The 26,044-nt window shown below is 45.2% G+C and overlaps 1 protein-coding gene across 1 annotated transcript; it reads right to left on the reverse strand.

Annotated features, from left to right (window-relative positions):
- Window positions 1-454: 454 nt before the first annotated feature.
- THEMIS2 (thymocyte selection associated family member 2) lies at window positions 455-26,037 on the reverse strand. The gene is made up of 6 exons (XM_029571303.1): window positions 25,842-26,037; window positions 16,186-16,323; window positions 9,999-10,409; window positions 7,638-8,686; window positions 1,950-2,112; window positions 455-1,475 (listed from the first exon to the last, which is right to left on the reverse strand). The coding sequence occupies exons 1-6, from the start codon at window positions 25,945-25,947 to the stop codon at window positions 1,393-1,395; spliced, it is 1,950 nt and encodes a 649-aa protein (XP_029427163.1). The 5' UTR covers window positions 25,948-26,037; the 3' UTR covers window positions 455-1,392.
- Between the last annotated feature and the right edge of the window lie 7 nt (window positions 26,038-26,044).

Below are 26,044 nucleotides of genomic sequence, written 5' to 3' on the forward strand. Positions count from 1 at the left end.
GGACTGTGGCAAATGCCTTCTGAAAATCCAAATACATCATATCTATCGGTTCACCTTTGTCCACATATTTATTCATCCCTTAAAAAAAAAAAAAAAATGTAGGAGATTTGTGAGGCAAGACTTTTCTTGTCCCATTAAACCATGTCTTTCTGTATGCTCTGATTTTATTCTTTATAACAATTTCCATGATGTTTTCTGGCACTGAAGTCAAGCTCACTGGTCTATAGTTTCCCTGGTGCCCTTTTTAAATATCGGGGTAACATTGCCCACCCTTCAATCTTTAGGAAGGGTCTAGAGATGTGATTGAGCAGATCAGATGGGCTCAAATTGTCATTAAAAACTATCATGTTCTGGATGTATAAGGACATTATCTAAAGCTGGAGTGAAGGCGTGGAGCAGAAAACCTGAACAGTGAACAGGAAGGAGACACAGAGAGGCATTTACAAGAAAAGGATAAAGCTAGGTCTAGTCTTGTTTTACAGAAAAGAACAAAACAGCAGCCCCAAAATGCAAAGTAGGTCATGGTAGCTTGAAAATTAAGTGAGGATAAAAAAAAACCCCAACCAAGCTAGCAAGTGAGGAAGTTGAGTGAAGACTGAAGTCCCTGAGCAAGATAACTGAGTTAAAGGGGATAATGACATCAGAAAGAAGAGGAAGTGAAATTCACTCAAGCATTATTCTCCGCAAAGAGCAGTAAATGCCATAGTTAATGAAGAGGTTTTAATAAACATTTCTCTACCTCTTCCTATTTAGGAGCTGTGAGGAAAGCACTAACAGGCCCAGGGATGACTTGTGATGGAGTGGCCTCTCCCCCGAGATGCGTTTTCTTACGTTACCTGCTGCGCGTGGAGCATAAAGACTGATTTTCAAAAGCCCTGGCAGCTGGAAAGTGCCTGGGGCCTTTGTTTCCCCTGCCTTTCCCACTACTCCTGCCAGTACCCCTTTTTTTATTCCCCAGAGCTAATTCTAGCCACTTTGTGAAACTTAGTGGCCTGATTTTTTTTTTTTCCTGCTAAGGAAGAGGCCAAAATTTAGACACCCCACCCCGGGCCCTACACAAATAAATTCCCTCATAAAGCTATCCTCAAAATGATTATAAATGAAACGGAGAGAATAATGACAGAGCCATCAGACCTTGATGAGTGCGATAGGCGGAGAGACTCCGCTGCGCCTGCCTGCACTGTGTGCATTGCTCCGCTGTGGGACCCGGAAGACGGGGGATACCGGAGGCTTAAAGCTGCACCTGCGATTTTGGACAATACAACGTGCAGCTTGAGCTTGCTCACACGTGCCCGAGCCGCAGTAAGGAAAGATTCTTGAGGTTGATGTGCCCAAGCGTCCATGTGATAGTCGTCCTCGCTGGGACTGGAACGGCCGCCCAATGCAAGTCCACTAGTGAAGAAAAAGCCTCTTCACCTTCTGGGAGATCTTTTGCGAGGGGTCGTCGATGAATTCATAGTCGTGCTCGTCGTCATCTATGACATGAAACAAGTGGTTAGCATGTTGGGGGAGGGGGAGTAGGGGTATTGTGGTTTCTGTAGGACAGCTACAGCCCGGGCAGCAGCAGTGCAAGCTTCCCTTAGACTGCCTCAGGACATTGACGTTTCTGCACACTAGGATTTTAATCAGCAGCATTTACGATCTGCACTGATGGACCTTGCCAACTCCAACCACCCTTGTGCGGAGGATTTGGGATCCTGCCGGGTTCTTGTGATCTGGATTGGCCACTGGTGGAAATAGGATACTGGGCATGATGGATCTTTGATGTGACCCAGTATGGCAGTTTGTATGTTGTTTGTTTTTCTTATATTAAAGCAATGACACTGAACAATTGGTTCCATATTTTGGATTCAACGGGACCATGCAAGTTAGAAATTAGACCCTACCTGGTAATCAATCCCATTAAAGCAACTGTGCATTTAACCAGACCTGCCCTACTCCCATGATACCTTCTGCTTCCTTGGAGGAGATGCTTGTTGTCCTGGGCTTGCATTTGGTCAAAGAATACTCATTAGGTTGACTTCTTCTGTGGATATCGATGCTTTGTTTCCTTGGAGCTGGTAGTGGAGGGGCTGAATATTGGCAACATGGCTCTTGTTGGGAAGAGGGGAGCTGAAAGATCAGACACACAGTAACATGGTAAATGACAGCAACTAAGACCAAAATGGCCCATGCAGAGTGCCCAGTTCACATTCATCTGCTTTAGGTACATGTGCATACAAATTCCCATAAGCAACCCATCACCAGCTCTCTCTCCTCCCCCATGGCTATGTCCTCTCCCCTGTCTGACCCCCTACCATTTTGGATACAAAGTAACGTAGTCAATGAAGGCAGAAAAAGACCCACGTGGTCCATCCAGTCTGCCCAGCAAGGATTTTTTTAGGGTAGTAACTACTGCTCCATGCGAGTTACCCCAGTTAAGAGAGATTACCCATTTTCTTCATTTCTGTTCTCTAGCTACTAGGGATCCTCTTGTGTTTATTCTGTGCCCTTTTGAGTTCCATTAATCTTTTTCTTTTCACTATCTCTTCCAGGAGGGCATTCCATGCATCCACCACCCTTGCTGCGAAGAAATCTTTCCTAACATATTTGAATTTAATATCATGACCCATAGCTGTGCAGCTTTCTTTCCATCAGAAACATTTGCGGCTTGTGCGTCATTAATACCTTCAAGGTATTTGAAAGTCTGCATTATATCTCCCCTGTCTCTCTGCTCCTGCAGGATATACATATTTAGGCGGCCTTTCAGTCTCATCTCATAAGTCTTCCGGTGCCTCACACCATTTTGGTCGCCTTTCTCTGGCCCGCTTCCATCCTGTCCTTATCCTTTTTGAGATATGACCTCCAGAACTGAACCCAGTGCTCCAGGTGAGACTTCAGGCTTTCTAGGCCTCTCTCTGTGCCACCCAGCATCCCTCTGGCTTTAGCCACTGCCCTGTCACACGAGTTTCCAAATTTAAACCCAAGGCCCTGCTCACCTACCCCTAGTTCTTTCCCCTGCCTTCACCATCACCCTTTTATATCTGCTTGAATTCTGGCGTGGTCTTGGTTACTACCACATCTGCTGAGGCACTTACTTCCCGTGGGACTTTACCAACCAATTCCTTGACATCTATTTTATTTTGCTGTTTTTCTCTCTAGAATTTTAAACTCTTTATCATTTCATAAATCACTTTAACATCGGTTGCCCCCAGCCTTTATAGTCTTCACTAAATCCCTCCCTTTTAGTGAGGATCAGATCTGAGAAGAACTTCTCACCTTCTCCTGCTACCTCTCTTACTACTCCTGCAGAATTTACCACTGCTACTTCTAGTTTTTTAAAATATAAATTGCTAAAGGGAACTTTTTTTTTTTTTTAATGGGCCCGAGACTGAGATTGAATGAATTGGGAGGGCAACACAGTAATTGTTCGCACAAGTCATTTCATGACCCCCTAGTTCTACAGTTTCCTTTCTAATGAGAAGGTTTGAAGTTCATGTATTATTAAAACCTTTCAGGTATCAGAAGGTCTGTATCCTATCTCCCCTGCACCTCCTCTCTTCCAGGGTATACATATTCAGATCCTTTATCCTTTTCTCATAAGTCTTCTGATATAGACCTCCCTTGTTTCTGGACTTCCTCCAACCTGTCTCTGTCTCTTTTGAGATACTGTCTCCAGAACTGAACACAGTACTCCAGGTGAGGCCTCACCAAGGGCATTATAACTTCCTTTTTCTTACTCTTTATCCCCCTACTACTTAACATTTCTGTAGCGCTACACGCCATATGTAGCGTTGTGCAAAAAGGACAGTCCCTGCTCAACAGAGCTTACAATCTACTAAGACAAACATGCAGGACAAGAGGCTTGGGGTATTTCATTAAGAAAGACAATGGTTTTAAAAAGAAAAGAAAGTTAACAATACTAAAAGCAGACCATCAGGCATAAGATTTAAACATGATTTCAAAAAGTGTTCGTGTCAACATATGCTCCATGTAGGATCTGAAGCTGCATATCCTTAACATGAGCTACTTGATGGGTCCGATTCAAGTAAAAGGATAAATTGTCCACTATGACCTTCATTTTTTTAAATTAGTAGTCCAGTATTTATTTTAGCTGTATTCCTTCATCCCACTTCTTATTAATCCAAAATTTATACCAGGTTGCTGAAGCTTTTTTTTTTTCTCCTTCCAAAAAATGTGTAAAATGAGTCTAAAGTCCTACTGATTAGCAGTTCTGAGCCCATAATATTTGTAGGCAAGGATAAAACTGCCTTCTGGGAATTCCAAATGTTTCACTCTACTGTGAGAGGGATGGTGAATGGAACTCTATTGAGATCAAACAGATCCAATAGTTTGCATGCACACTTATCAGTTCAGGAGCTAAAGATAGGATGGCTTAGGTCTGGATGAAATGCAAGATTACCTAAAGCAGAGATTTCAAGGAACCCAGTAACAGCTGACTCCCCACCATTTCGGTTGTCAATGGTCTGAATTCACCCCAGTACTCGAAAACACTATTCTAACCATAATCAATAGACAAAAACCTTCAAATTCTTCTGACAATCCGTGTTCTGGAGCCTTTTTCAAAGCTATTAGTCAACAAGCTTGTTCTTTCCTTTGCCTACTAGTTAATCAGTCCTTAGAAACAGGTCAATTCCCTCACAGTCTGAAAATAACCTCCATCTTACCAATTATGAAAACAAAAACAAAAGATAAACCGACCTTAACAATTATAGACCTATTGCCATCCTTACCTCGTTAGCTAAACTAATAGAATCCGTAGTCCTTCGTCAGCTTTCTGACTTTCTAACTGAAAACAATATTCTCCATATTAATCAACATGGATTTAGAAAAGGACACTCTACTGAAATTCTTCTACTAGCTTCTTTCGACACTCTATTTGGTGCTTTTGATTCTTACACAGATTACATTATAGTTTTCTTAGATATTTCAGCAGCATTTGACACGGTTGATCATCAAATACTCATTTCAGGTCTCAAATCTATAGGCATCACAGGAACGGTCTTAAACTGGTTTTCATCTTTTCTCACTGATCGACCCCCAACAAGTCAACATTAACCACCACTCCTCTGCTCTCTACACAATTTCATCCGGTGTCCCTCAGGGCTCATCGTTATCTCCTATACTATTTAACATTTATCTCCTTCCTCTATGTCACATCCTATCCTCCCTTAATCTACAATTCAAAATTTTTGCAGACGACATACAATTTCTAGTTCCCTACAAGACATCCTGGTCAGCTACTCTATCCATGGTCTCACTTTATCTATCCACTATCAACTCTTGGCTCTCTCATAATCGCCTAAAACTAAATCCGTCTAAAACAGAGATTGTTCATTTAACATCCATTTCAGATTCTTCAATTGGTCCACCTTCACATCTGATAACAAATGGCATATCAATCCTAATAACACATTACGCTACAAACCTAGGAGTCATCATAAATATAGACCTTTCAATGAAACAACACATTTCCTCTCTGATAAAAAATCATTCTATAAACTACAACTTTTAAAACGTCTTCGTCCTTCCTCTTTCATCGTGATTTCAGAACTGTTCTTCAGTCTTTAATTTTTTCCGGCCTAGACTACTGTAACGCTCTTTATTTAGGTTTACCCGATTCCTCATTATACCCTTTACAGTTAGTTCAAAATAGTGCAGCCCGTATTTTATCTGGAATCTCACTCCAAAATCACATTACCCCCACCTTACAATCCCTCCACTGGTTACCCATAAAATTCAGAATAAAATACAAAGTACTTACTATAATTCATGGTCTAACACATAATTCTTCTTCCACCTGGCTTTGCTCCCTACTCCGTATCTACAAACCTACGCGGCATTTAAGATAATTAACACAAAACCTACTGGATATTCCACCACCTCGACAAGCAAGACTAGAAATCACCAGAAAGAGAGCATTCTCTGTGGCCGGACCCTCACTCTGGAACTCCCTACCAAATCCCCTCCGTTTAATACCAAATCCACTTCACTTTAAAAAATCCCTCCAAACATATCTTTTTCAACTTGCATTCAACATTCTACCAACTCACCCAACCTTCACTACTCAACTCTCATCCACCCCTTCTGCTTCCTCATGATATTTTTACTCTGACTCATTCTAACTCTGCTTCTCCAGAGAATTCTTCCTCTCCTTATCTCCCCGGACCTGCTTCCTCTTTTTTTTTCCTTCTCCCTTCCCCTTTTCTTCAAGGCATAATTCATTTTGTTGTAAATGTTATGTTAAAATTAGCTACCTAGGTGGCTATATACCGTTTTATATATTTTTATTTTCTAATCTACTTTATTTTGTTGATTTTATATTTCTTTGTAAACCATTTTGATAAAATTTTATTTTTAAAAACAGTGTATAAATACTTTTAAATAAATAAAATAAATACATTTCTTGAGATAGTGCCAAATCTGTATCCCTAACTAAGGCCTAGATTTTTCTTTCCACCATAAATAAAGCAGAATGAAGAGCCATGGCCAGAAAAGGGGCAGGGGGGCGGTAGTGTGCACCCGGGCGCATCGTGGCGGTGCATTTTCGTGCGCCACAGCTGCGGCCGCAGCACACACTATCGTTCCCGTAGCACCCCTGCAAAAGCTGTAGTTATTTCTGGCGCTACTGCCGGCAATAATGTGTAAAACATTATCACCCGCAGCGCAACCGGGCTCTACATTTTTTTAAAAATCCCGCCCATACCCCTCCCCTTTCCCTCATTTAAATTATATTGTTGCAATGGCGGTCGTTATCGTGTGCGTTAGGGTGTTATCGCATGCGGTAAGGCCCTAATGTATGCGATAATGGCCCATCGCATTTTGAAAAATGACCCTGTTAATTATTAAATTTCTTTTGGTGCCTGCAGGAATTAACTCCCAGGGAGCACGTACTGTACCATACTGTAAAGAAGAAGGGTCCCAGACTAGTAAGCTCTATATCTAAGTTAACAAAAACGCTGTGCCTCAAAGGGTCCAGTCTGCTAAAACAATGCATGTGGGGCCACTACATTGTGTAACCTAATCACTGGCAAATGGATGAGCCCCTAATTATTTAGGTCTCAGCCAGTAAGCTTATGTAAAGCTATTCTAGGTTTCCTATGTATTCACAAGAAAAAGGTTTAGGGGTTTGATATCGATTTTTTTTTTTTTTTTTTTTTTTTTTAACTGACAGGGCAGCTGTTGGAGAGAAGGTAACAGTTTTGGAAATAGGGACATTTTATACAGAGCACTTCTGCCAAACATAAGAGGTAATATATTGCCATGTTTTCATTAGCATATTTATACATCTAATTATACATGTATATGTAATACATATACATGTATAATGTATATGTATGTGTATATGTGATTAATCAGCTGGTATAATAATAATACCTACATATGAAATGACCTGTTCAGTCTATTTTAATGGAATGTTTCCTAGGAGTAGATTCAACTGGGGTTCTGACCTTTGCTTTGGTAAAATTAATCGATTAATCCTGCAAACTAATCAAAGGCTTTAAAAATGTGCAAAATCTCATGTGCTGACTTCTTAGAAACTGCTACAAAAAAAAAAAAAAAAAAGCCAGATCACAACTGCCCATTGGAAGACATTCCAGCTTCCCCCAGCGCAGACAATGGAAAGAGTTTTTTACCGTTGCCTTTCTCATGGGAGGCTTCCTTTGCATGGTGTCTGCCTTCTTTGGGTCAGAGGAACTGGAGCTGGCTCTCTTTGGAGGCCTTGGTGGCGGGGGTATGGTGCAAGGTACCAGCTTCCGCAGGTGATAGTAAAAGGAGTCTGTTATCTCTTCCACCAGGGACTGGTTTACCGGGTCTTTCCGGGCTCTGGCTGAGTCCTCGGTGAAGAACAGTAAAACCTCAAACCACTTCACAGGGAGCTCAAAGCACAGCATGGGCTTTTCCACAAAGCTGGCGACCAGAAAGGGGTCCTCGATGAGCTCCTCCAGCGTCAGGGCGGCAAAGGAGCTCAGGATGTCGCTGTGTAAGGTGGGGTCTTTGGCGACGACCTTCACCTCACACGGCAGCTTCAGTTGCTGGATGACTTCAGAGATGGTGTATCTGGCAGTGTTAGTGACTTCCTCCACAAAGCGGCCCTCGCAGTACAGGGGCAACATGATTTTTTCCAGCTGTCCTTCCTCATCGTCCTCAAGGCCTCTGTTGCAAACAAGCACGTCGGTCTCCTGGGGCGTCTTCGCCGTGGTGCGGTACAGCACTTGGAGCTGGTCCCCAACACTTAGTGAGGGGAAGCAGTCCTCGTAGCACTCACAGTCCTTGGTCACCACCACCTGCAGCTTCTCGCCAGAATTCAGGCTGGCTAGAAGGTCGTAGGCGGTGGAGAACTCTCTGGGCTTCCTCTTAAACTTTCCTCTGTAGCTGCCAGAGATCAAGAAGTATCTGACCGACTTATTTCCCTTGCGGGAAGATACGAGAACTCTCCAGGCTGAGGACTTGCTGTGGATCTGGATTTTCTGACCCTTCCTCAGGTGGCTGACCCACTCTGTTTTAAATACGGTCTGGTACTCTGGAACTTCCAGCAACTCGGCTGTGACGGGGAAGGTCTCTTGGTATGCCAGAACCTCAGTAAGTGTCAGTGGGGTGATGAATTTCACGTGCTGGGCTTGGCTAGTGACATCTGTCACATCCACCTCCAGACTGGATGGTATTTTCACTGCGTTCCTTCGCACTGTCAGGAGGGAGAAAACAGAAATGACAGGGAGGACACTTATTACACAGGAAAATGCACTGCAGAAAGAAAGAGCAAAGGTACACTGTCTATGTCAGAGTATTCAGAGGAACATGGCAGATGCAAAGTGCAGTGACGAAAGACCACCCCCAGGTGTTTCTATCCTTTTGACTCACTAAACATAAGTACAGGGAACAAGAAATCATCCCCAGATCTTTCTAACTCTTCTATCTCACTGCATCATATTGTGCAGTGACTATAGATCCCCGGGTGTTTCTACCCCCTTCTGTCTCATTTGGGCAGTATGTAGACTACACAAAAGTTTTGGGGGTATTTAAATACAAATTATGTTATTAAAGAAGTGCTACAGCTAGCGTTGCCAACTGGCTCCAGGTTCACCTGACAGGGCTGATCCAGTCCAGGTTTATCCCATGGCATGCAGGGACTTGTAGCTCTGATTTCCCTATTACATTCCCTATGGAAAGCAAGACTACATACCCCTGATTACCATGGGATAAACCCAGGACTGGATCAAAACTGACAGACAAATCTGGAGACAGGTCTGGTTTTTTTTTGTTTGTTTTTAAGAAATCTCTGGTAGTCTGCAAGGAATACAACACTAAATATTCCCATGGGTTTGTTATCCAATAAATCAATTATTGCATGCCCATAAAGCTGATATTTCATTCAGCAGAACCTTAGGCATATTAGGGGAACAGGTTCCACCAGTATTAGTAGTAAGCCTCCTAATGGCAAAGTACGTAGACTCTTCTGTACCTGCGGACTATGAGTGCATTCAAAGAGAAATCACACAGTTTCTCTTGGAAAATTCATGCAAAAGTGTACAAGTACAATAGTTCCTGCTGTTTCTGTATTTTATAGACTTGTGTAATTTTCATTTTATGCTGTAAGAACTTTTTTTTTTTTTAGGAAGTTGCTATATAAATGATTGTGATGTTATAGTGTGAGAATTCAGTTATGTGTATGTAGCTTACCTCCCCTGCACTAAATTTAGCCACTTGGCAGCTGGATCCCTTTCAAAAGTGTCCCCCACCTATGTAAGGTATGTAATGGCACGCAGATAAAAATCACCAGAATGCATGGGGTTAAGACTGCACAGGGGTCCCAGTCGCAGTGGTGCATGCTGTGTTGGTAACAGGCATGGGACTTTACTGTAGGTGCAGCATTTGTCAGTTACACAAGAAGTTGGTTAGAAACACAACAAAATGCAGTTCTTGCCAAAAGGCAGGCGGGGTCTGAGGCTTCCCCTGCCTCTCGTCTGGGAGACCTCTTCCTGCCGTGGGATACTCACGTTGCATTAAGGCTTGGACTTCGTAGACAGGGGAGAGGACTACGGACTCCCGGGGCATGGAGCTGCAGGTGAATCTGCGGCTCTGCAGACCTTTGGACCGCAGGAGCTGGCTGAGCGTGAACTCCTGCTCTGCCCCGCACTGGTAGAAGTCCCCGTGGCAGGAGAACGGGATCTGCAGGCAGACCTGCGTCGCTCCTTTCTGGACCTCGCAGCGGGCGTATCCGCAGCCTTTAGACTTGACCTCCGCCAGAAGGGTGATGGTCTGGCACCTCCCAATGACCTGGTCCTTTACCACGAAGTCCACGCCGGAGGTAAAATAGAAGGGAGCCCGTTCTCTGCCAGCGGGCACATCCCTGATGAGCTCCTCCAGTGTGGGATAGTGAGGATTCTCGGGGATGGCTTTGAAGAGACCTGTAAGGAAGCAGAGGTCAGGCGCTTAGTCCTGGCTGCCTTCGGGATGCTCCGATGCCTCGCGAGAGACCTGTGACCATGCTATGAAGATCCCTCTTACCACACCTCAACTCTGTCCTCCCACTAATGGGGATGGGAGCTCGTGCACAGGGAAAGCATTCTGTTCACATGGGGATACTGCAAATTACCCGGGTAAACTGGCTGTGCGGAAATTACTCTCCCTCTGTTTTAACAGAAGTGTGCACGGAAGGGTCCATAGCTCAGGTAGTTTTAGCCAGTTAAAGGGACACATTCTTGGTGGGTGGGGTAGGAGAGGGACTGGTTTGTTTTTGGGTGTGTTCCAAAAGTAACGCATTTAGGGGTGTATTTGCTAAAGGTTTTTTTCCCCATTCTGTGTCTATGGGGAAAACGCTTAGTAAATGAGGCCCTCAGAGAGAAGTTTCTAATCTACGGGCGTTACTTTACAGCAAGATTTTTTTGCGTGCATTCAAAGTGGTTGCCGAAGTCCTTTGTCCCCACAGCAGTTCTCATAGGGAAGGTAGAGCATAATTTGATACAGAGTCGGCCGGTAAAATGTACCAAGGCAGACAGTTTGAAAATTGTCGTGTCCCCCCCCCCCCCATCATGATTTTTTTTTCCACCTTATTTTTTGATTGATTTTTAGGCACATTACAAGTGGTAAAGAAGACATTCTTAGAACAATTCTTTGCTTTGCACAAATACGGTATCAACACTGAGTACAGTCAGAACAATCCAAACTGTGAACAACCAGGAAATTACAACCAGAAAGTCGCTTAGGTTGCCTTAGACTACTTTTCAAATCCTTTCTAAAATGTATTGCTGGAGACTTGGACTTCTTTACCATTCCTGGGGAAAATCCAGTTCGCACATAATGTTTGGCTTGGCCGGAAGGAGATGACGGGCTGTGCCTTTGCCATGGCATAGCCAGAGGACCACTTTCTCCAGATGAAGCCTGGTCTTTATTTTTCCCAGTTTATTATGTTTTGTAACCTTTTTTCCAAAATTTGTTTCTTAAAATCGTATAACTATAACTACAGACTTACATCTCCACCACTAATACAATAGAAATCTATTTCTGGCAGGGCAATTTTCATGATCGAGTGGTTGTGACAGGCCCAAAATCTCCCTTGAACTCATTCTGTTTCATTTCTTTGTCTTCTTTTCATTGCTTTTGATAGGCGGGTACATTCGTTTCAAAATTAGATGGAAAAATGCAACGAAATGCTCTGCTTCATTATGTGTTGTTTCAAAACACCCCCTCATACCAGTCGAACTGCTCTTCAACAATACTTTTTACACCTGCAATCTCGCACCCCTAACTACCTGCTCAATGAAACCCATGATCACCTGCTACATCTTAGTTCCCTGCAAGCCCATGTAGTATACAATATACAGACCTATTATGTATCTATTCTCCTCGACTACCTAACCGTTCAACAGTTATAGTCGTTCCCCTATAACATGCAATAACTATACCTATGATTATTTTATTGATCATTTGTTGATCAGTTATAGATGTTCTCCAGTTATGTAATATTTACACCTTTGATTATTGTTTAACTATCCATATGCTATAGATGTTCCTTGTAACTAACAAAAGGAAACAATTGTTGTCCTGCACATCTCAGTTCTCTGTAAACCGATGTGATATGTAAAATCGAACACTGGTATATAAAAAATAAATAAATAAAACAAAATAAAAATAAAAACCCAGTGAAAATCATCAGGTTTTTGCTTTCATTTTGGAATGCAACCCCAGCTCAGTCTCCCACCATTGCCAAATTCCATTCCTCCTCTCTTCCCCCCCCCCCCCTCCAACCAGTGCCACCAAAATAAAAAAAATAAAAAATCACCCTCAACCATGGGACTTCCTCTAGCACCCCCCCCACCCCCACACACACACACACCCACCACCTCTTCCTTCCTTGGACCTGTCTTACCCTGACTGTGGGTCACAAGAAGTCAAAATGGTGATCCCCAGTCACTCCAGCCACTTCAGGTCCCATTTTCAAAAGAGCACCAACCAGCCCAAAGGCTGGAGCCATTCTGTCAACAGTATAATGTAACCCAGAGAGAGGCCAGGCAAACCCTAGTTAACTTGAATCCTAATAATTTAACAAATAAAATCACTAAAAAAGAAAGATATGCTCCAGGTATAGTCTCTGCAATCTCCTTAGAAAAAAATGCTCCCCATACCATGTAGACATGCAAGAATTAGGCAGATGACCTTCTCACTAGACTTTGTTCATTTTGTTGTTTTTTGCAGGGTGGGGAGTGGTTCCCTCTCAAATCTTTTTTTTTTAAGTTGACTCCTCGCACAAAGCGGCTACTATACCGCTACTTCACGCATATCCAGCATAGCTCTCTGCTTCAACGGCAGGGGAGAAAGTCTGCTACTTCACTTTAAATGCATATCCAGCATAACTCTCTGCTTCAACGGCAGGGGGAATGAAGAAAAGTGGATCTATATACAGACAACAATCAACAAGGACTGAATTACATAGTCTGGGTAAACAAATAAGCATGGGTGAAGCTTGCTTATTGCGGCAGTTACTACCCCTAACTAATTAAGCTAGATATTTCACTTAGATGCAGTTCCAACACTGCTCTCTACATTAATGGTGGGGGTGGAAGGGAAATAGAACCAAAAGGTTACTAAGAGCCAAGAGAAACAGATAAGTATGAGAAAAAAAAAAGTGTGAAGCTTGCTGGGCAGACTGGATGGGCTGTTTGGTCTTCTTCTGCCGTCATTTCTATGTTTCATTTCTATGTTTCTATATGACTTTGCATCTGGTTATTACTGCTTACATCGTCTTCGCTCACGATAACCTGCAGGATCTGGAGAGGCTGCATGCCTGAGGTGAAAAAGACCACGTTGGAACGGCTGCTAACTGCTGGACCAGGTTGCAGATCTTTTTGTATCCTTTTAAAACCTTTTCTGAAACCGACATCCACACAGAAATCAGATTCTGTAGCAATGTTACTCCTCCACTCAACTCTTATCATCCCACGCTACTTGGTCTAGAGCAGCAGAATGGCGGAGGGATTGATTCCAGACCCCCACCGTAAAAGATTATCTGGGGGCCTGCTGGATGTTCCTGAGATTTTTCTCAAGTCCACATGCCAATCTGCATATTCTGAAGAAGCCAAAGAACGACTTAACATGGGGTGGTGGGGGAGGGGGGGAGAAAACCCTTTTGAAAATGGGATCCAGGCTCCTCTATGCGGGTAAATGTATGCGCGCAGTCCACAGCACACGTTCAAAGAATAAGGAGCAATGCCGAGGATGGTGTTGGGTTCGCCCGCCCCACCAAAATGCATGCCTGGGGATTTCATCTTGAAATCCCTTGCACCTGCTTTATCCCGCACTTGGAAAGTAGGTGGGGGTAAAGCCCGCCGCAGGATTTTCAAAGGGGAAGGCCACAGAGGGTTTTCCCTTTGGAAATGGTCTTGCAGGCCCACAGGCACAAATATGCTTGCCTGCCCTGGGCACTAAAATGGTTCATTGCAGCAGTGAAGGGGCAGTTCTGCCACTGGAGGTACGTGGTGATACTTGTATCCGCTAGTCAATAACTCTTCATACTGAGGACGCCAAGTCTTGAAACATTTGCGGGAGTTGTGATTGAATTCACCCCTGAAGAAGCTACATCTACTCTAGCAAAACACCGGCCATTGTGGGCGGGTTAGACTGTATCAAGTTTGATGGGACACAGCGTATAAATATTTGTAAACAAATACTGCTATTCAAAAGGAGTTGTCATCCAGCCGCAAATGATTAACAGTCCGGGCGGTTCTAGTAGACATTACAGAACACGTCGTCAGACTTGCTAATGCGGCACCTTACAAAAATTCACTGTTTTTCTATCAAAATCATTACACCTGTAGCCAAAAATCCATCTTATCAAGTGAACTTTTACTATTGTGGAGATCGTTCGTATCCAAACTGACGACAGACTGGAAATAGTGAATAAACCACAGACTGAAGTGGACAATAGTTACATGCACATGTTTGTTTTTTTTTTCTCATAAAAATGGTCACCAGCATTTACTTATTTCTGATGAGGGTGTTCTAAGTCACCACGTTTGCAGAGTCCCATCAACTTTAAAAAATGTTTTTCTTTTTGCAGTTAAAACAAGTAACTAGTATTCGGTACTTCGTGAACGTGAAACTTATCTTGCAGCACGGAATCCAGTCCTTTGTTTCATAGGGCACGGACTGGTATGAAAGTTTCTGAATACACTGTTAACATTCTGCTGTCGCTGCTTCCCGCCATCAGTGACGTGCTTTACACATCTCTCCAAAATGCCGAGTGCTTCCTTTTAGCACATATGTGGCATCAGCCACAAGATAAAGAGCTAATTAATGGGCTTTTGTGACTCCTTCCTGTTGCCCCATTGTAGTCCTCACTCTGGTCTCTAGCATTTTCAGCTACTAAAGCCAGATCTAAAATGTCTAGGGAAAGACCTGCTTCCCGAAGGAGTTGCTGTCTCAGCTGGAAGTCAATTTCTTCACCTTCCTTTTGGTCTCTCAAAAAAAAAAAAAAAAGCAAAACTCTCTACAATCTCATTGCACTTCGGAGCACAGGTATTGTCTTAATTTTGTCAGGACTGCATGCCAAGTGGATGTGGAGGTGAGCTCCAGTGTGTCGCACACTTCTCCTTGCTTCTCAGTCATAAGAAAAATGACCTTACCAACTTCTGCTCATCAACCTCCGTCAAGTCTGCATGCTGTCCAGAATCCTGCAACCGCAACCACCTCTTCCTGTGGGATTTTCAAACTCTGCCCCCTGGCTCCCTGCTGACTGCCGCCTGAGGGCAGATTACTTATTTTTTTACCAAGATTGTATCACTGGCAATGGACTCAAATGATTCTGGTGCAAACACCGTTTTATTGATAACATATCCTACAAGCTCCTCTCAAGCCAAGGCCTCTTTCAACAGTCCCACACACCCTGTTTCCAGTTTTTGATGCCCATACAAAACTGTGCTACAAAATGTATCATGACTATTTCTTGTGGATACCCTGAGAAACTAGGACTTTTATGGGGGCCTCCAGGGCTGGCAGAGTCTGGACGTCATCAGCATTACTCTCCTCCCCTCAGTACCTTACATCACAAGGAAGCAACTCCAGGCTTTGAGTGAAAGAACTAGGACCAAAACCAAAATGAGTATGCCGGAGACAAATTAGCATGTACTGGATCATGGCGGAGGATTTGCACGGATTTATTACTACTGTATGTTTTATTCTATGTATTTTATAATTTGTAAATAGTTGTGATGGCTTGTCTTAACGACGGTATAGAAAATGTGATAAATAAACAAAATAATTTGACTGTCTGAGAACTGCTCAGCCCTTGCCAGACCAGCAGGTATGCGCGTGGGGATCAATGAGGTGTTTACTTTCAGTGGTGCGAGCGGGAAGGGGGAGGGAATTAACACAGGTAGACTGCATTTTTAATCTACGCACATTATTTCCCAGGGTAACTTTCAAAGGAGAGGTATGTGCCTACTTTCCCTTTTGACAACTGGCGCAAAGCTTGCAGGAAAAAGTACCCAGGGTCTTTGGTTGAATATGGTAAGTTTTGGAAATTGCCACCATAGTGTCCTTAAGGGTGCAATCTACACGCAATAGAGCTGGTGTTTATTTATTTAGGGGGAGGGTAAGGGTATAATTAGCTTGTGTAATGGATGTAAGTGGTGTTAATTTGCATAATGCCAGTGGTGGGAGGGGCCCTGAGCGCTACGCTGGGGTCACCTTCGAAGTCTGGCTGTAGCTCCCATGGCTCGCCCTGCTCTCCTTGACAAACGACCTTCTGCAGCTCCACACTGATCACTTTAATCAGATCCCCCGTGGACAGGCAGCACTCGCTCCCAGAGATTTCATAGACGGACCCTGCGGAAAGAATCAGAATAACTTGTTAGGGGGGGCCCACTGAGGTCAGAGTGGGGTGGGGGTGGTGGAAAGGGGGAGCCTGAATGCCTGCAGTCTCGTCTCTCCCTGTTGGGCACTGCTGTGAGAATCTTCTGTGTCATAAGTGGAAAATGTGATCAGTCCCGAAGGGTCACTGGCATTGCTGGCCTGGTGTGGGTAGCACACAGGTGCGTGGCCGACAACTGCTGGAGCTCCAGCAGAAGATTACTCAGCTCCCAGGGATAACTTTATCCGGATATTTAGCAGAATACTTAGCCAGATAAGTTCCATTGAATATCCGCATAAAGTTATCTGGTTATCTTACTCACGCGATGGATTTTTTTATACAGGGCTCTTAGTTAGAAGTGACTTAAAATCCATTAAAGCACATTCGTGTGTATAACACCCTAATTTTTATCCATCTAGGCCATGATTAAGCTTTTCAAAAAGCACCCCACAGAGCAAGTTGTGAGTAGTGTGTAGAGAATCCCCCATGCACGCATCAGAGACACAACATGTTAGAGAGACCTCAGCGATGGACAGAGAAGCCCCAGACGTGTGTCAGCGGCCTGGTTCAATCCGTGGCTCAGCGGGAGCAGTGTGCGCTGCCGCGTGGAGGGTTGGTTGGTTTGATCCCCCCTGAATCTGGGTCTTCCACTTCCTGGGTCGGCTGCGGGCTGGGGAGGGAGTTATGGTTGATGCTCATGGGCAACACCTAATGGTCTATGAATATAAAGGTTCCAGGAGGAGCCTTGATGCATGACCCCCCCACACACACACACACCCCCAACCCAGGACCATCACTGCAAGGACCAGACTAAGTACATTGGGGGTGGGGAGAACATAAAATAGGGGGCCATGGGGAACCCCTGGATGGTGCCAGGATCCCAAAGCAGCAGAAGGAAACTGCCGGGTCGAAAAAAGCGACATGGTTTAGTAGTCAGATCTTGATAAAATGTCTATAGATAGCCCCAATATCCGCCACCAAGGCTCTGCTCGCAGTATGTGGTCAGCAGTCACAGAGAGATAAACCGATACCACCAGCCACAGATTAAGAATGTTTCTGGGAAGGCAGGGGGAAGATGCTTCCAGGGCCTACCTCAGTGGCCACAGGCAAAGTCCTCTTAGGGTCATACATGGGGCTTTGCAATGTGAGGAGCAGAACAAGGGCGTACATGATACAGGGGGGGGGGGGGGGGGAAAACCCCCCAAAACAAAACAGCTGCAGGTCCCCACCAACCCTGATCCTCCCTCCCCCTCCCCCCACCCCCACCCCGCTCTTGCATGGCAAAGAAAAACTTTGTCCTCCACGGTTCCTGTCATCTTGGTGATGCCACGGAGAAGCATTGTTTGAAAGAAACAATTGTTGAAGATGAGGACAGGGCTCACACACCCAAGGTTTTAAAAACGACTTTTTTATTTATTCACAGGGCGAGCTTAGTGCTCATGAAAGAGCAGGGGCTTCACTGGCGTTCCTGAAAAGTGTCTGCCACAAAACAACCAGGACTCTGTCGAAGGGCTGAGTGCTCCTGTAGCACATCGCCCCAGTCTCTGTTTTTACTTGTGGATTTTGTAGGCTTTAATTACTGCAAAATTCCCCCTCTAAAGAGCCTCAGTTTCTCCCTTGCCTAGCAGGAGAAATCATTTACACGCAGATGTACAAAGGTGACTGTTTTGCTTGCACTTCGGTGCATATTTTCTGTGCACTAAACTTACTCTTCATGAAGCAAGGCGTTTTGCGGTCAGAAAATGCGCGTACCTAAACGGGAGCACTCCCCCAATGCAGAGAGCTGCCCCAGCCCAGCTCGGATTTTCTTAGCGCTGGAAACCTAACTCCAGGTCAGAGATGCTACTGCGCTGGCACTTGAAAACCTCCTGTTTTAGGTCCCGATTGATCACTCACTTTTTATATCAGTATCTGAGAAGGCTTACCTTAATAATACTAAAACACCTCGGTGCCAGGTGAAAGTAATAATGGATTTATTATTAGCTTATAGGAATAATTTACAAATAACACAAAATGGTACAAATAACACTAAATGGCTGAGTGCAGACAATAACAAGTACTCAGTTATACATACATATAAAGAATCAGAGCTTACGTTGCTAGCCACAAGGGCTCAAGAAATCTGTGGGTGCTGCCATCTCTGGGGTCTGGGCTGCTGGTCTAATCATTTCCAGCTTTGCCTGCTTTTATTCTGTGTATAAGAAATCCTATCAGGAGAAGTCTAACAGTAGCAGATGCATAAGGTGGGAATCAGCAAAAACGCTTAAGGCAGGAGGGAGGGTTTTCCTGGTGCCAGGGTTAAGCACATCTGACCTTTGTTCCTGAACAACAGCATCTTTATCTGTGAGAGCCGCCTCCCTTCTGCTCCAGACATTAGAGAACAGGCCTGTAAAATTCTGCAGGAATTATTTGGGGGCTGTGCAAACAGAAAGTAATTAGACGGGGGATCATTCAAATAGCTGGAACAGTTTATGCTTTCTTGCACCTGTGTACATTAAGCTATCAAGCCCCCAATCAGTTTTCTGTCTGTGTGTGGCTCTGAGTTCATCAATAATCATATTCAAGCCAAAAAAAAAAAAAAATCCCATAACATCCCCAAAAAAGGGGGGAAAAAAGACAGGCATGCTTAGCGGGATAAGTACTGACTTATCCAGCTATCTGGACAAGGTTTGCTGCTACTTAGCCGGATAAGTGCTGTCTCCTGTCAGCGCTAATGCCCCTCCCCTCTTTCCCAAGTTAAAATATGCTTTTCAGCCTGTGCCAAATGCAACGCACATTTTCCTTTCAACCTACTTTTTAAAACTCCTGATGCATTAGCTTACTCCATTGGGGAGTTAAAAAAAAAAATAAATTGTAATCTGTGCGTTAAAACCGTGCACTGATCACCGGATCAGCCTGTCAGTGCCGTCTTCTTGGGCCACCAGGCTAGTGCGATGGCGACCTCTCTCTTGTCCCACCAAATTAATACAGTAGGAGTCGTCTTCTCTTCCAACCCCCATGATGCCTGCCGCCCCCAACCCTGCACACTTCAGGGTACCCATAGAACCGGCCCATGCTTAGGCTGCTTCAGAAAACTGGTTAAACAGATTATGCTATGCCAGAAAAAAAAACTTGTCATTTGGAATATTCTAGAACAAGCGTCACCTTCTTAACTGGCTGTCCGGTTAGGGCTCACTTTGTAATAATCAAGTTCTATAAATGTGTTGCTATTAAAGCATTCAGATGTAGCAAAAGGTCTTGTGCATGTCATGGGTTCTCGAATATAAGGCGCGAGGAATGTGTTAACCTTTCTGTCACCATGGGTTAGGCAGCAGTGCTTAGTCCAGCTCATCTAATCGGTGCTATGCTCCTAATTACTTACTGAGGGGCCGAATAAATGGCGGAAAGCGGACGCTGAAAAGTCAGCACCCGCTTTCCTAACATGTCACGATTTGAAGCTCCAGGGAGGAAGATTCAGAACCAATGTCAGGAAGTATTTCTTCACGGAGAGGGTGGTGGATGCCTGGAATGCCCTTCCAGAGGATGTGGTGAAGACCAGAACTGTGAAGGACTTCAAAGGGGCGTGGGATAAACACTCTGGATCCATAAAGTCAAGAGGCCGCCAATGAAGAGTGGGTGACTCGGCCAGAATGATGGCTACTGCCTGGAGACAATACCCTTATTAAATAAACATACACATGGTTACTGTGACTCCAACATCGCTCTAAGCTTCAACAGCAAGAGGAAATGTGGAAAAAAGGATTCACACTCACAAAGAGGGGAGTAGCTGGCTTGTTACGGCGGTTACTACCCCAAATCAAATAAGCCTGATACTTCACTTTCAATGCATATACAGCAGAGCTCTCTGCTTCAACGGCAGGGGAGAAGAAAAGAGGGTTCGCACTCACAAAGCGGGGAGTAGCTGGCTTGTTACGGCGGTTACTACCCCAAACCAAATGTGCCTGATACTTCACTTTCGATGCATATCCAGCATGGCTCTCTGCTTCAACAGCATGGGAGAAGACTGATACTTCACGCATATCCAGCATAGCTCTCTGCTTCAACGGCAGGGGAGAAAAAAAGAAAACTGATACTTCACGCATATCCAGCATAGCTCCCTGCTTCAACGGCAGGGGAGAAGAAAAACAACCAATAAGGGCTGTATAACATAGTCTGGGTAAAACAAATAAGCATGGGTGTAGCTTGCTTATTGCTTATACTACCCCTAACTAATCAAGCTTGATATTTCACTTGGATGCAGCTCCATCACTGCTCTCTACATTAAAGGTGGGGGTGGAAGGGAAATAGAACCAAGAGCTAAAAGAAACAGATAAGTATGAGAGAAAAAATGTGTGAAGCTTGCTGGGCAGACTGGATGGGCCATTTGGTCTTCTTCTGCCGTCATTTCTATGTTTCTATATGTTTCTATGTGCACGGCGCCCGCAAGGGGGGGTGCCATGCAATATCTAAATTAGGGGGTCGCGCTAGCAAGGAGGCGCTAGGGTCGCTTGCACGACCTTAGCACCTCCTTGCTAACGCGACCCCCGCCGCGGCTGCCGGTTATGAAGACCGACGCCGGTAAACTCGGCGTCAGTTTTCATAACCTGTCGTCTGCCGAGTTATTATTATTTTTTTTTTCTGTACTTCTTTTACCTGCGCTCAGCTATTAACGCCTGCTCCAGGCATGCATTAATAGCTGAGCGATAAGAGATGCACATTTATTTTTTTGCATGCGGCGTGAATGAGTAATAGGCTCATTCGCATGCATTTGCATGTGATGGGCGCTATTACATTCACTCCGCATCTGATGCGGGCTAAGTAGGTGCTAATCCCCCTATTGCATTAGGGGTGGATTTGCGCCTATTTAACCCACGTTGGAGGGTGGGTTATACAGTGTGCCCGGCTGGGCGCACTGTATTGCACTGGCCCCTGAGAAATTCCCGCTGGCTCAGTTTAGAAGGCAGGAACAATAACTGCAATGTAAATAAGAGACAGCTGCAGTTGCATTAGTTATTTCTCGTACCGTGTTTACAAGCAGTGGTGTGCTGGAAAAGGCTCCCAGGGGCCCCCTTTGCTTAGCAATTTATCGAGAGCAAAGAGCATCTGACCGCGTGGAACAAGGGCCGGCGGGAATCCTCCGCCCACGGCATGCATCACGGGTTTCACGTGTAAATCCACCCACCCTTTGAGTGGGCTGCAAAGCACACCGGTAGCAGATGCAACGACCCTGATAGCGTGCTCCCGCACTGACCCCCGCCCTCGGTGGGGACCCTCCTGAAAAATCCCTGCGGCACCACCACTGCACGCCCGGCTACCAGGCAGGGTGACCGGGCCACGTCCTTCCCTTCACTAGCCCAGCTGAGACTGATTCCTGTAGCCAGCTCGCTCTGGTCCGGTCCGGTGTTGCCAATTTTGTAGCTAGATCTGGCGAATTTTTTTTTAACCAAACGGGGATTTTAGAACTGTGAATGAGACAGGGAGCCAGTTTAGCTGTTTTTGGACAATTTAGCTACAAATCTAACGACTTTCTCACAGCTCTAAAATTTCCATCAGGCTCCCTACTTACACAGCATACCCGGAAGAGAGAACCCTCCTGTGGCCAGAGTCCTGCTCTCTGCCAGCGCCTGTCCTGTCCTGCATTGCTTGCCCAGTCGGTGGACCTTGCAGGGGGCTTTGGGCTGATCAGATCTCCTCTCCTTTTCCCATCCCCCACCATGACCCAGTTCACAACGGGCTGGGTGCAGGCAAAGGTAGCCTCTTTGGAAATTCTGTTGTGAGTCACATTTGCAACTTTTTAGAAGAAGTAAACTTTTTTTTTTTTTTTTTGCCTGAGCAAGCAAGTTTCCACAGCTTGTTTGTCAGTGGGCTGGGTGCCATGGAAAGTGCCACAAATACTGAATCTAATGTAGCCTTTCTTCCACTATCCCACCCATCACATCTTTGCACCCCCCCCCCCCCAAATGATTGCCAAACAGTCTGAGTTGCCACAGTGGCCAGCGCTGACGCTTAACACTCCAAGCTACCTTCCACCACAACCCCAGATGTGGTGCAGGATTCCCTGTGGCTTTCTGTCATACGTTTGCACCGGAGCGTGAAGAGGGCAGAATACTCCTGTCACATCAGATACGCTCTTTCTGGCCCTTTGCAGGAAAGGCAGCAGGTGAGACTGAACCCAATGGAGAATCCAAAGCTCTTTCTGAATCAATTTAGGTGAAGCTTGGTGAGTCAGAGTTACATTCTGTCAGAGGTTTGGCTGACAATATCTCTGGTTCACCAGTCGGCGTACTCAGATAATCCTGGAAACCTTCTGAAATGCTGGTTACTCTTGACTTGACCCTAATTAAGGGGAAAGTGGGAGGCCTGGAGGCTAAAGTAGATGCCCAGCAGTTGTCTACAGAGACTACCTGTAGCTGTGTGTGGGTGAATCAGAACAAGTTGGGGGATGTCTGGATCACGGCTAAGGACAATTTAATTACTACAAGAAGGCTGATGTTTGTGCAGCATGCTCTTGGGATCAACTCATTTTACGAGAGAGTAAGCTATTGTGGGTTTGGAATTATTGAAACGTATGCAGCATGGTTGAGAATTTGCAGGTCCCCAGCCTCCCACTGCTTACAGACCTCTTTTCCTCCATTTTTTCGACACAGGAACTTCCTTGCAAAGGGTGTTTCCAAAGGCCACACTTAAGAGCTCCTCTGCTAGAACCTGGTCAATAAAGATTTCAAAGCAGATGCAAAGTACAAGAGGTTACAAAAGTACCCTCGCTCCTTCTGTCAGCCCGAGCTTGCGGATCCACGGGCATTGTGCACCCATGGACCTGCAAGCCACAAGGGTGGACTGAAAATTGTCCCCTAAGAGAATAATTTTCAATGGAATCACCTGGCTAGATCTCCCCTCCCCCAGACCCCCCCTGTGTGAAAATTGCATCCTGTAGAGCAGCTAAATCTAGCACCTTTGTTTTACTAGATGGCTCAATTTAGCCACTTTTAACGTAGTCATTCTTTGGGACATAATTTGGTCGGGAAGTAAACTATGCATGTATAATTGAATTTCCAGACAATGCAATAATTACATGCATAGTTTTTTTCCCCCCATTCCTCAGCCCACAGAAATAGCTAGGCAGCTTAGTGAGAATGGCCCCCTGTACATACATCGCAGGACTCATTGTTTTTACAGAGGGGCAAATAGATACTTCAGGCAAATTGGCATGGAAGCAGCAGATGAGATAAAGGGTCCTTTCCCTTAGCCAAAGTCGTTGTAAAGGGTGGGCAGGAGGAGGGACTGCCTAGGGTGCCAAGATGGAAGGGCATGGGAGGAAGAAGGTAAGAGGGGAGAGATTAATGTTATTCGCCTTAGATTTACGGAGTTGTGCTGCAAACTGTATTGCTTTTGAGATGAATATTATCCACTTCAGAACTACTAAATTGTGGCGGGAGGTCAAATATAAGTGAAGAGATTAAATTAAAAAGGAAGAAATGCCAGGATCCTGGTGAATCCATGAGCTGCTGGGAGGAATGTGAATTCCCCGTCTGTAAGAGATGTCCAGATAGGAGGAGAGATGGAATCCTGGGTAACAAAAGGGATCCTGTTGTAAATTTCCTATGAGGACAGGAATCTAAAGCTCTCAAGAAAAGCCAGAAACAGACAGCACGCCCTAAAAGCCTTGCGTCATTTCCACGAGAAGAAATGTGGTGACGTAATTAGTAAACCCACGGAGCTCTCAGTGGTATCGGTGAACGTTAAGCCCAAAGGCTCAGCACAGAATTTAAAAAGCATGAAACATACAGGCTCATTTTTTGGTGCCTGTGGCTCAGCGTGTATATTTCCTGTACAAATAAAGGCAGACCAGTTGTGAAACCACAGCCTGGGGAGTTTGTCTGTACTTGTTGAGGGCTCCCGACTGCAGGGAAAGAATTGGTCATGCTTAATAAAGAGTGCCTTCATCCCTGCTCCACTGATCGACTGCTAATGTAAAGAACCTCAGGGCTGTTCAGGATGCTCCACCCCCCCCCCCCCCAGCACTGTTCCCTCTAAGCTGTGCGCTTACACAGGTCATGAACCCTGTGCTCGCAGCAAAATACAGCACGCACAGGAAATCACAATATTATTTGCATTGCACTGGTTCGTAGTGCACAAGTTTGAACTCGGCTCATAAAAAGTTGCACAAAAGAACATTTTTGCACACATAGCCTTTCAAAAAATTAGAGAGAGCATTACCCCCTACACCACAATATGGTCACATTAACATCTTCACCTGGTTTTGTTTTGCTTTTTATTTTTGTGTGGGTGTGTGTGGGGGGGGGGGTTGTGTGGGTAGAATTTTGCTGAAAAAGTACATGCGTAGCATTGAACGTGCAATCGGGGATGGTGACTTTTAAACCGGCGTGCGGGCGCACATATCCTGGTGCGCGCCCAGATACACAGCTATTTTATAACGTGCGCACACAGATGCATGCGGGTTGTAGAATACATTGGGCGCTCACATGCCCAATTTTAAATGGGCATGCACCTAGCCGCATGAATCCTGTTTCTACCGCGTAAGTCAGGGCATTATAAAACCGGCGCGCGTCCACACCAGGACCATTTTCACCAGTTCGCCCACTGTTGAGCTAGGTCCTCCAAAGCCCCCTGGTTCTTTAGCCTGCCCTCCCCCAGTTACCCCAGACCCTTTAAACCCCTCTGAAATGGCTGTTTTGGGGTTTTTTTTACAGTTACACTCCCTTCATAGCAGAAGTAAAATTACGCAACAGAGGTCCTGGGCGCACGCCGGGGCATGTAAGTATTTGTGTGCACATCTCTTGGCCACACCCTGAAATGCCCATGGCTTGCCCAGACCATCTGAGTGAGATGTGTGCGCAGCGGGAGATGCGCGCGCATTTAGGCCAGTTTTATAATACAGCAGGAGCGTGAAAGCCCTGCAGGCATGCACATAGCCTGATTTTGGAGCGCGGCGGGCTTTTAAAATTCACCTTTATGCATGTACTTTTTCCTCCTGACATCTGAACACATGCCCAGGAACGCATCCTCTTAACGCGGAACACTATGCATACTTTTAACTCCATTAAAGGGGTGGGGGGATGGGAGTTGCAATTTCCTGATGGCCAATTTACGTGGATAAAATGCTTTTCCCCCTCAGTGCATGGCTCTGAAAAATGCCGCACTATACATTGTGTTAAGTCCTAATGCCAAGGGCTACTAAGAAGCTTCAGAAGGCTAAGAGCAGGTTCCGGATCCTCAGTACAATAGTCAACTACTCTTAGAGATTTTCCAGGTCAGTCAGACCTAAGCCAAGAGAAGCCGACTCCCTCCAGGAGGCAGGACAGAGTGAAGGTTTCCACTGATGTCTCTGTCCTGGGTTCCTGGCTGAATTTTCAAAACGCATTGGCAATCTGAAAGTCCCTATTATGGATGCCAAAAGGTTAACAGCCAAAGCCCCTTCCTGAATTTTGAAACCGATGCGCTTCTATTTAGCATAGTGACTGTGAGGGAACAGGGGCTGAGAATCTCCACTCACCCTGAAAGTAGACCCCGGAGCATATCTGGAGGATGCGTGGGAGGGAGGAAAGATCCAAGGAGGAGATGTACTCCTGGAAAGAGAGCGTTTTCTCTGCCTCCAGCATGGCGTCGTCTCTGGCTCCAACGTCTCATACACAACAGAGAAGAGCGCACAAAAGCTCCAAGTTGTGCCCTCTGCACAAGGAGACGGAAGAGAAGCAC

The sequence above is a fragment of the Rhinatrema bivittatum genome, chromosome 11, assembly GCF_901001135.1.
Source record: "Rhinatrema bivittatum chromosome 11, aRhiBiv1.1, whole genome shotgun sequence".
NCBI lineage: Eukaryota > Metazoa > Chordata > Amphibia > Gymnophiona > Rhinatrematidae > Rhinatrema > Rhinatrema bivittatum.